The sequence below is a fragment of the Octodon degus genome, unplaced genomic scaffold (assembly GCF_000260255.1).
Source record: "Octodon degus isolate 3935 unplaced genomic scaffold, OctDeg1.0 scaffold00158, whole genome shotgun sequence".
NCBI classification, from domain to species: Eukaryota; Metazoa; Chordata; class Mammalia; order Rodentia; family Octodontidae; genus Octodon; species Octodon degus.
In genome coordinates this window covers 6157843-6169622 of record NW_004524734.1, presented here as the reverse complement: position 1 = coordinate 6169622, position 11780 = coordinate 6157843, and the positions used below count along the sequence as shown (strand labels likewise).

General features: G+C 36.8%; 1 protein-coding gene across 4 annotated transcripts in view; it reads left to right on the top strand.

Annotated features, from left to right (window-relative positions):
* Atp8a1 (ATPase phospholipid transporting 8A1) overlaps window positions 1–11780 on the top strand; it is a 230926-nt gene that overhangs the window by 48941 nt on the left and 170205 nt on the right. For all 4 annotated transcript variants that reach the window (XM_004642662.3, XM_023702739.1, XM_004642660.3 and 1 more), the window contains exon 6: window positions 10331–10371. In XM_004642662.3, coding sequence (XP_004642719.1) covers window positions 10331–10371 — 41 coding nt within the window. The remainder of the gene's footprint in view (window positions 1–10330; window positions 10372–11780) is intronic.

Sequence of the window (11780 nt, the reverse complement as noted above, 5' to 3'; positions counted from 1 at the left end):
TCTTTGTTCTCTGTGGCATCCCTTCGATTGAGTTACCTCTTGCTACCCACTTAGGAAGTGACTGGCTCCCTGGGAACACAGGCTAGTGACTTGTGAGAACCCCAGTGACACACCATAACACATGGAGCAGGGGCGGTGTGACTAGCCCTAACTGCAACCTTCCTCTCCAGGTGAGGCATCAGACCCGCAGGTACTCAAACAGAAGGTTTCCCTTTCACAAAAGAAACCCATTACGACAGAGCAGTTAACTAATATGCTAAGAAAAACAGGTTATGCTTGAGGTGTTTGTTTAGTCTATGTTCCCCCAGCATACACGCAGCCTAATTGGGTTGTGTGGAAACTGCAGCAGGTGTGTTTGGGTGGAACCCAGAGAGGCGGAGGAGGTCTGTATTTCAGTCAGTGAGCTATGAACACACCTCCACAAGCCACTCTGAGGATTCTGTGCTCCCTGGCTCTCACTTTACTCATCCTTTGCTCTCGAAGCAGTTCTGTCACTTGGGCCCAAGAAAGCTAAAGATCTCGACAAAGGACCAACATTGTTATCTGCTTTTTCTAAACTCATTATAATGCGGTCAGAGGAAGTCACAGATGAAAAATAACTAGCTTGCTATTTCAGTGTACTACTTGTGATGATGTTTATTTTAATTGTTCTAAGGACTGAGTGTTCAGGAAACACTTCTAGCAACAGTTCCAAAAGAAAGACAATAACGAATTATAAAACTGCTTGGTTTCCTTGGCCACTATTCAAGTGTTGACTAGTACACACATTTTGTATATGTTGTCAGCTGATTTTCAACTTTACCAGAATTTTTGATCTCTGTATTCTAAAATAGACCTAGCATAACGCTTGTAAGACTGTGCTGGCGAGATAGCTCTGCAGCGTAAGTGCCTGCCTGGCAAGTTCAAGGTCCTTAGTTCAATCCCTGGTACCAAAAAAAAAAAAAAAAAAAAAAAAGTTTATAGGACTGTGTACTTCCTTTCATTATTTCTATGTTTTGTTTTGCATATCAATAATAAAATGGGGCCAGCCAAATAGCTCAGTAGATTAAAGTGCCTGCTTAGGCAGCTGCAGCAGCTGGGGTCCGATCCCTGGCATGCCATGCAGGCCTTCCCCCAACCCCGGGGCACGCTGAGACAGTGATTGAGATGGCATGGTAGCGCACACCTGTAATCCCAGCTGTTGGGAGGCTGAACACAGGTGGATCACTGTGAGTCCAATCTAGTAGTGAGACACTGAACACCCTTGCCCAAGTGGTAAGCAGCGAAGTTCTGCAGTATTTTCAGGGAAATGCTGTTCGGTTTAGTTAGGCCTCTAACACAGTGTAGGGACCTAAGTGCGCTCACCTTGACTAATCCAGGCCACTGCAGCTTTCAGTTTAAATGCTAAATACCCATCAGATTAACAGAATTGAAGTCCTGGTATTCATTTGCCTTTATAGGCAGTAGAACTTCACATGTTTCTGATGAAAGTACATTGTTATTAGATGCCTAAGGAAATAGTCGGGTTGTGTCTGATGAAAGTATAACAAAATGCTCAGAAGCCAGCAGTGCGCCTTTGGGGATTTGCTCTCCTACGATGTCATCATATACGTGCCATTGAGTGTTGTTTGTAGTGGCAGAGAAAGCTGAATTTTCTTTAAAAGGAGGTTATGTGAATGCATTCTAATACAGCTGTTGTGGAAGACACCTGAAAAGTGTGATGCTGAATGTTGGCCTTGATGATGACAAGGTTGACCAGCTGCTGATTTATAATGGGTGTTAATGATTTGAACACCTATGAGGTTCCCAGGATGCATTTCTCTACTAAATATAAAGATGTAAATAGGTTGTTGGCTAACTTGGATTAAGCAGTGCCACAGTCCGGCTTGCATAACTGACTCAGGAGTAGAGATCCTGCTAGATACATATCTTGGTGCAGTGCTCAGCTAGAAGGACGGATAAATGTGAGTCCTTTTAGGAAAATGATAGCCCTTGAGACCATAAAGCTAAGGAAGATCAATCAGACAGAAAAGACTAATGTGTGTGTGGCTTCTCTTATATGAGAAACACAAAATATAAATAATTTAAAGAACAAAAGACAGATGATAGGAAAGAGGGAGACACATGAGATGGGAAGGAGATCCGAGGGTAGAGTGAGACAGGAAGGAGCAGAGGGGGTGAAAAGGTAACATGGATCAAGATGGGCTGTGTTTCTCCATATAAATGTGCTTAGTATGTGTCAAATACATATGCTAATAAAAAGTCAAAAAGGAAAGAAAAAACTCGGCTGGAAACTTTTCCCTAGGCTTCCCAAAACTTCAGATTTCTTCAATAACATGAAAATTCAGAACCCATATTTTGGGTAAATGCGAAGAACCCTGGGCAGTGGTGCCTAGTAGTTTGTCAGGCCCCTGGAACGTTCTAGACATTCATTTTCCTGCTGTGCCACCCTTTCCCTTAATTAGAGCCTTCTGTCAGTATTTCCTGTGGAATCTCATGAGTCCTTGCAGTTATCTGACCTGTTGTAATTGGCACATGTTTACAGCAGACTATTTTTTAAAAATGAGTGAAATTTCTGTGATTCGTCCTTAAAGTATGTAAAATATATTGTAGCAGAACATGCCCCCCCCCCAGCCAGTACACTTCAGTTTGTTAGTTGCCCAGGTAAAAGTTCAGGTTGCACTTCTGTTACTTTTATTTCTAAGAAATAGTTGGTCACTGTGATGCACACTGTAAGAACCAATCCCCAGCTGACAGGCTCTCTGTACTTCCTGATTGCTTATCCCATAGAAGCCCTAGATCACCAGAAATTGGAGCCTGATATTCTGGGAATGATACTGATCAATGCCTATCAATGTAAATAAAATTGACTTAAATTCCTGGGGGTCGTTTAGTTATGCCTATGTGCCGTTACAATGTTAAATGGAAATCAAGTTGCCTAAAAATAAATTTTTAAAAGAGAGAGAAGTCACCTATGTTCATGGTTTTCTAGGAACAGAAGTATAAGGCTGGAGGGTCTGCTCCTTTCTGTGAGACGGTGGAAGAGACTCTGCTTATCCTTTGTACGCTTCTGTCTTTCTTGTTGGAATATATATTGATTTTGTAGCTTGATACCAAACGTCATTGACTATATATTTACAAATTTCTTTTCTGATAAATTTTTGCCGAAACCATATTTCCCAATGTACTCTTCAACAATGAGAATAAAGTTTGGATAGAATGTACTGTTTGGGTGAAGGTAGAGATCTGAGAAAGGTCAGTTGGGGTGAGCAGGTTCAGTGTGAAGAGAGAAGTTATCAAAGCAAGGTTGAGGGTCAGGGGGCAGCTTCCACAGATGGAGGCAGGAAGCAGACCTGGAAGTGAAGCAGATTCAGAGGGGCACCCTCAGTGACCTTCCACGGAAGCACTCCGGACTTCCACCATTTACAGTGGAGGAAAATGCCCTGAGGTGATGTCTGAGAGTCCTGCTGTGGCACTTCTGTCTTGCTCACTGAAGCCAGTAGAGTGGGCCAGGCTATTTTTAGACAGGAACCAGTAAACATCCACGAAGTGGCAGCACTTCAAGATTATATGACCGAGCTAGGAAGGGTGGCCCAAAGCTGACAGCAGAGAATCAAGCCTATTAGTGCATCTCATGGTTATGAAACTTTTTAATAACTTAGAAAATTGAGAAATGTATTTTTAAAAAATGTTGTAGCAGTCCCTTGGCATCATTCTGTCTAGCTATTTTTTATTCAGTTATAACTCACCATAAAATATACCCATTTCCATGAATGTAGCTTAGTGGGCCTTAGCATATTTACAAGGTCCTGTAGCCATGGCCATTGCTTCAGGGTTCCCTAACCTTTTTATCTCGCCGCATGTGTGCAGGCAGTAGGGCCCTACTCCACTTCCTGAGCCCCTGCAACCACTAATCTACATTCTGTCTATGGATTTAACCATAATAGAAATTTTATATACATAAGATCCTACACTCTATGGCCTTTAGTAGCTGATTTGTTTTGGTGTGTTTTTAGGGTTAGGATCATGCAGAAGCTCCCATGATGAGTGTGATCATTATGTATTGCAAACACATACTAATCAAATAAATACCTGAATCAACAAGTTAATTTAACAGTTACAGGGTTACAAGGTCATTGTATAAACATGTCTATATGTTAGCAGTGACTAGAATATGAAATAAAAGCGTATCACTTATACTATTAATAAAATATTGAGAAATCTTATGAGGAACACATTCATGAGAAATTCCAAAGCATATCTGGGCAAAATTCATGGAGACACAAACAAATGAAGAGGTATAGCTTGTCCAGTAAAATTTGAACCCCAAAGCGAATTTTAGGAGGGTTTTTTGTTTGTTTGTTTGTTTAGTTTTGTTTGAGAATTAATAATTCATGGCTAGGGAGGTGACTCAGTGGTTCACCTGAAATTCAATTGTGAAATTTATGTGGAAATGCAAAGGACTTAGAATGAACTAATATTACAAAAACAGTAATATTTTTGTTCAATGACATGTTAGATAACTCACAGTACCTAACTCTGAGACTTGTCATGAAATAACAATTAAGGTGACGTATAATAATATGAAGATAGGCAAATTGATTGGTGGAATACAGAATCTAGAAATCAACCAAGTATAGATCTGTGTTGATATCATGGGGAAAACAAAAACGTTTAAACAAAATGTGATAATATTGATTAAAAAATACAATATAAAAATACATAACTACTGTATGACTTCAAGTGCAGTTGCTTTCAGAATCTGTGAAATTAATTCTAGGACAGCCATCCCAAGACACAAAACCCTTTGATGCTTAGGTCTTTTATATAAACTGGTATTTGCATATAGCCTCTGTACATCCTCTACAATATTTTATATCATCCTAAGATTATCATACAATGTAAATACTGTATAAGCAATTATTATGCATTATTGGTTAGGGCTGTGCATGTTCAGTACAGACACAGAATTTTTGAATATTTCTGCCCACATGTTGTTGAATCTACAAATGCCAAACCTACAGATACAGAGGGCTAATTGTACATGAGAGACAAGGCTGCTTTGTAATAACTTATACTTGTTTCTGGGGATAAAAGGATGGATAGCAAAGGAGAATAAGTAATTGTTCTACAGTTCTATTTCTTGTTGAGTGGTACATTCACAGAAGTTTACAATTTTCAAAACTCACTGAACTGAATACTTGGCATATATTTGTTTTGTTGTAAGTTACACTTTAGTTGAAAATGAAGACCTCATGAGAATCTCCAGGTGGGTACCCCAAATACAGGGCACAGTCTAGGTGTAAGAGGACAGGAAGCCACACTGGCAGTGAGCCCCAGGGGAGCCTCCTATAACATGGTAGCTGCTTCTCTCCCTTAACCACGTGGCACAGTGCAGGAACTGAACTTAGTTTCCTGGCCTTCTGGGCTTTTCAGATAAGCCTAAATTTCTTTTTTATTTTAAAGAGAAAAAAAATGAAAGCTTTAAAACAAGGTAATAGGAAGGCAACAATACATTGCATATTGTTATCTTTAATTACTCAGAATATAACAGCATTTAATTGTCTAAGAAATTTTAGCACGTCTTTCTTTTCAATGAACTAAGAGAAATTAGTAGTATAACTATCTTAACTTATAATTTATATATATATAAAATGATTTTTCATTTTTCTTTTCCCTTTCTTCTTTTCTCCATTCCCTCACCACCCTAGTTTCTCTTTCCTTTTGAAGTTTCTTCCCATTTTACAATTTCTGTTGTATACTTTGGATCTCACATACTTTTTCAGCTTCTTACACTAGGGAGATGATGTGATGCTTACACATATGAATCTGGTTTATTTCAGTTGTGAGTATGGCTTCAAGTTTCATCGATTTAGCTATAAAAAAACCTCAAGTTTATCCTTTATGGCTGAGTACTACTCCATTGTATAAAAAGACCACATCTTTTTTATCCACTCCTTGGTTTATGGGCATGTAGGTTGTTCCCAAGATCTAGGTATTACAAATTATGCTGCTGTAAACATGCATGCACATATATTGCTGTGGTGCAGTGTTTTTAATTCTTCTGAAAGATACCCTGAAGGAGAATAACTGGGTCAAATAAAACATCCAATTCTAGTTTTTTTGAGGAATCTCCATACTGATTTCCATAGTGGTTATACCAGTCTATATGCCCATCAACAGTGGAGAATTGTTCTTTTTCCCCATTGATTTCTTGATGATGGCCATTCTTTCTGGGGTGAGATGGAATCTCAGTGTTGTTTTAATTGGCACCTGTCAAATGACCCATGATGTTAAACATTTTTTCATATATCTATTTGCTGTTTATATTTCTTCATCTGAGAAGTGTGTGTTCATCTGAGATGCCCATTTTGGACTGGATCTTGAAATGTGGGAAGCCTGCTTTTTGGAGTTCTTTCTATGTTCTCAGTAATAGTCCTTTGTCTGAAGAAGAGCTGGAAAACACTTCTTCTCTCATTCTGAGTTGTCTCCCCACTCTTGGTGGTTTCTAAAGCTGTGCAAATAGCTTTTTAATAAGGTAAGATCTCAGTTGTTGATTCTTTGTTCTAGTTCCTTGAGATCGGAGTTTTATTTATAAAGTCTCTATACCAGTGTCTTCAAGAGTTTTACCTATTCTACCTTCCAACAGATTTAATGTTTGTTTTAATATTTAGATCTTTAGTATTTTAGTTTAGTGCACTGTGAATGAGATAGGTACAATTTTAATCTTCGACATGTGCAGAGCCAGTTTTTCCAGCACTGTTCAGTAAAGAGGCTGTCTTTCTTCCAGTGAATGTATTTGGCACTTTTGCCAAGGATAAAATGATTGAGTATGTCTGGAGTTGTTGCTGCATCTTCTAATCTGTTCCACTGATTTTCTTTTAACATGGTAGCTTTATAGTATAATTTCAAGTCAGGTATTGTGATGCCCCCTGCCATCTTGCTCAGAATTGCCTTCGCTATTCTAGGTCTCTTCGGTTCCAAATGAATTTCAGAATTGTTCTCTTTAATTCTGTGAGATATGCTATTGTAATTTTCATTGGAACTGTATTAAATCTGTATAGTAGTTTTTGAAGCATGGCCATTTTCACTATGTTGGTTCTTCCTACCCAAGAGCAAGGGATATCTTTCCATTTTCTGATATCCTTTTAAATCTCCTTTTGCAGTACTCTACTTTTCAATGTAGATGTCTTTTACATCCCTAGTTAGGTTGATTCCCAGGTATATTTTTTCTTTTTTTCTTTTCTTTTCTTTCTTTCTTTTTTTTTTTTTTGGATGTTATTTGTTATTTTAAAAGATGTTAGTTCTCCAAGTCCCCTGACAATAAATTTGTTATTCATATATAAGGAACCTTTTGATTTTTGAGTGTTGAGTTTATATCTAGCTGTGCTACTAAATTTAATTAGTAAATCTAGCAGTTTTTTTAATGGAGCTTTTGGGGTCTTCTAAGTAGAGAGTATCATGTCATCTGAGAATAATAATTCCCCTTCCTTTCTGATCCTTATTCCTTTTATTTCTTTCTCTTGCCTAATTGCTCTGGCTGAAGTTTCCAGGGCTTTGGTGAATAAGAGTGAAGACAGTAGCCATCCTTGTTTTGTTTCTTTTAGAGTAAAAGATTTCAATTTTTGTCCATGTAGTACAATGTTAGCTGTTGGCTTGAAATAGATGGCTTTTATCAGAGATTGAGATAATACCATCTATTCCAGTTTTCTATAGGGCTTCATAATGAATATATGTTAGACTTTGTCAGAGGCTTTTTCTGCATCTACTGAGGTGATCCTGTGAGTTTTGTACCTGGTTATGTTAACATGGAGTCTTAACATTTATTGATTTAAGTATGTTGACCCATCCCTCTATCTCTGGGGTGAATCCTGCTTAGCCACGTTGTGTAAGCTCCTTGGTGGTTTGCTGCATTCTGTTTGCAAGTATGTTAGTGAGAATTTTTACATCTGTATTAATTAAGGTTAAGCCTCAATTCTTAATATTATTTTTGCTTATCATTTCTTTTTTGTTATCATTGCTATCATTTTTGACAAAAATTGTATGGATTTATAATATTCAACATTATGTTTTCATACACATGTGAAGGACCACATCCAACTAGTCTTGGATGGAAACAGTCAAAAAAACAAGTTGCATCTGTACTGAACATGTTGTCATTATTCTCTAGATAATATGGCATAACAGCTATCTACTCGGCATCTATATCGTGTTAGGCATCCTAAGTAATCTAGAGAGGACTTAAAAGTACTCACAGGGATGTTCATAGGTCAGATATCAACCACACACTGTCTCATATAAAGGACTTGAGCATCAGCAGATTTTGGTGTCTGTGGCGAAGGGCAGTACCAGTGGAGGACTGTGTTTATGCATTGTGAGTTGACCAAGTCGATCTGATATACATATATATTCATGTATGTATATACGTTTTCATTTCATTGTTTTTTGTGAGAATACTTAAGATCTACCCTTAGAAGTTTTCAAATATATCGTGTATTAAATATAATCATACTTGTTAGTAGATCCTTCAGGTATTCATCCAAATAACATGAAATCTTTCTTTCATGTCAAATTCCTTAATTTTATAAACACTAGACACTGATTTTTAAAAACCCTAAATATTAGAATGGACAGAATGTTTGCTAATATGAGATAGGATCATAGGAAATAAATGGCAATAAAGAACTCTACAAACTAGTGGACCTTTTCTTCAACTTAAATGAACTCAAACTTTTTTCCCAATCTTCTTGTCCGTTAGTCTTGTGGATAGTTGATTTTGGCTGTGCTTGGTTATCGTGCAGTAGTAACTGGGGTGTGAGTCTAAAGGGAAGAATGTTCTCCTTCAGTCTGTCTTCCTCCTGACCAGCACTTTTAAGCATTGGTGGAGTCAGCGCCTAACCCCAGGGCATTTTTACTTGTGTCAGTCATGTGGTGTGAACTGCTCCTACTCCATCAGCTTTGGGCAGTAGGTTCACTCCTGAGATCAATTTGGACCAGTTTGTTTGAACTCTGCAGGCTGTAGAACTATGTGTATTAGGAAACAGTGATTGATTTGGAACATGCTTAACTACTTTAAACACTGGAATTTTCATATGTCACTACAGATACTATGCTGGAAATACTTGAGATTTATTCCTTCAATTTAAAGTCATTTTCTAGTTAAAGTTAATGCAGTTGATTGACAAAAATACACTATCACCATATTTATTCTTGGAATTATTTATTTTACTAAGGGCACTTTTATGTCATGTGCTGGAAGCACAATAAAATGTTAGAAATGAAGAGGTGACTAAGGCACAGTCCCTGTGTGCAGAGAACTTTGAAACAAAATATTTGACTTGGATTAAAATAATTTATATGGTGATACTTATTTTAAGTAGGTCATGTAATTAATGTTAGATTTTGCTGTTTAATATTTGGGGGATTATTATCTTTGTGACTTTTTCCATAAGACTCAGGCTTTGGTTCTCTCAACAGCAAGAGAATCAGGATCTAATATATCTGTAAATTATTTATTTTATAAATATTTGCTAACTACTTTGTGACATATTACTGTATTATCTCCTGGAAATGTAATATTATAGCAAATACTAGCTTTACCCTCATAGAATGTGCTGTCTCGGTAATTATTGATGGGGCTCAGCTGGGTATTTTTATAGTGCTATTGTACATGCCTTGTTGTCTGCTTCACATTACTGCCTTGCCTGGTTTTACTTTCACGATCTGTTGGTATATTCAGTAGTACATCACAGATACATGGAGTTAAGCTATACTGCGTCATTTTACTTTTGTGAAGCAGGGGAGGGAAACATTGAAATAATCAAGCTTCTATCATAATCTAATAATAGCTTCTTTCACCTTTGTTCAGTAAGCCAACCATAAAAAATTGTACTCTTTTTGCATTTTTGTGAAGCTAATGATACAGATTCTTTATCATAGCTTCATGTGTTCAAATCTTACTAAAGTAATACTTCTCTGCTTGTGATTTTTTTTTAAATGGTGGTTCTGCTGTAGTATCTGAAATGTTTCTAAGCTTCTCGCTGCCCTTTCATATCATTTTTGTGTCTGTCTTCTCCAACCCATGCCAGTAATTCTCTGTGTGCTAAAGAAAGCACTTGGTAACTGAAACAAGGCAGTCCTTTGTGGATGTCTTTGTGGGAGCTGAAATTGATAAGTTTTACTTCATTGTGTAATTTTAATATCTCTGCTATCACGATTAATTTTTAAACCTGCAAAATTTCTACTAGCCACTTTATTCAAAGCTAATTACTTAAAATGATCATTTTTGTCAGAATAGCTATTTCATGGGTAGTACAAAATGTTCATGAAATGTCACCTTTTTTCTTTTCAGTTTTGAGAAATGGTGCTTGGGAAATTGTTCACTGGGAAAAGGTATGGATTGATTTTTATTTGTTCTAGCAGAAGAAATACATAGAGGTGTATCTAGTAGATATAATTTTTGCAAAAACCGTAAGCAAATCTCAAGGATTCCACTGCTATGAGAATGATTAAATAACTAAAGTTGTAAACATGTATGGAGTCTTCAGTTAGTCATATCCTTTTAATATTTCTGCCCTAGAAAGATACTAGTTTGAAAAGAAATACCTAGGACTTTTTTGTTTCTTTCATAGTATATTTTGAGTACCGTTTTCATAGATTTTATTTAACCATGAGCTGTTTTGTGTTGTAACTTTTGCGTTAACCATCTACTGTCCAAGTAAAAAGAAGTTATTTCATATTTTCATATTTTATTTCAAATTCATATAGTGAGACTAATGATTTTTATATACTACTTAAATTCATTTATGAAAACATCATTTTCTAGTGAGCCAGAAATCAGTCCCATAACACCAGAGATTCTTTTGCTCACTGAACCTCCAAAACGTTAGTGAATTGAGTCATAATTTAACAAATGATATCCAGGTGACTGTTCTTTTCAGACTTCACTTTCAAAAGGTAAGCAATTATTACTCCCTTAATTCTGGAGGATTTAGCTGTTAGTCATCCACAAGTGACTTGCCTTGCTAGCCTGGTAAATGGCTTTTTGGAGGCCGGTCTACCAGTGAGGCTTTGTTTCCTGGGCTTCAGGACATGGGAAGTATCACACGTGACAGTACCACACGTGACAAGACCATAGAAGTGTTTCCCACAATTGGTTCATTTACACCCCATTATTTCCTAGTCAGTTCACATTGGTGCGTTTGATTCTACCTCATGACGTCCACAGACACTTTGTGTCCCTGCAGAATAGGATCCCCTCTCAGTAAGAAATTGCATTTTTGTGGATTTTTAAATAAATGGACAGAATACTGACATCTCTTCTGAATAACTGAAAATGTATCACTCTCTCTTCTTTGTCCTTTGACATAAAAATAAAAAATGGTAACACTTTGTATTTTCTTTCTGTGATAATCATCTCTGTTTTCAGCAGAGTAAAATAAAAGGCAAGAAAACTAAGACACTTTCCAACTAAGTTTCTTTGACAGTCTTTTCTGGCACTTATGGATATAAACATTTTAGAAAGAAGACAGATATATTCACATATAATAAATTGAATTTATATTTTCAGTACTAGGGCTGTCAGTGTAGCTAACATACATACATAGCCTAACAAATTCATGCATCAGTTTCTTAGCTTCTTGCCTGGACTGCTTGCTCAGGAAAAAAAAATGTCAGTAAGTAACCATCTGCTGCCTCACTCTTAAATTAACTTTTGAAACTTATTTTCCTAGTACACAGGCATTATTTCAAGATTGTGCTAATTGTGTATGGAGTATTGTTTTTTTATTTTTTATTTTTAT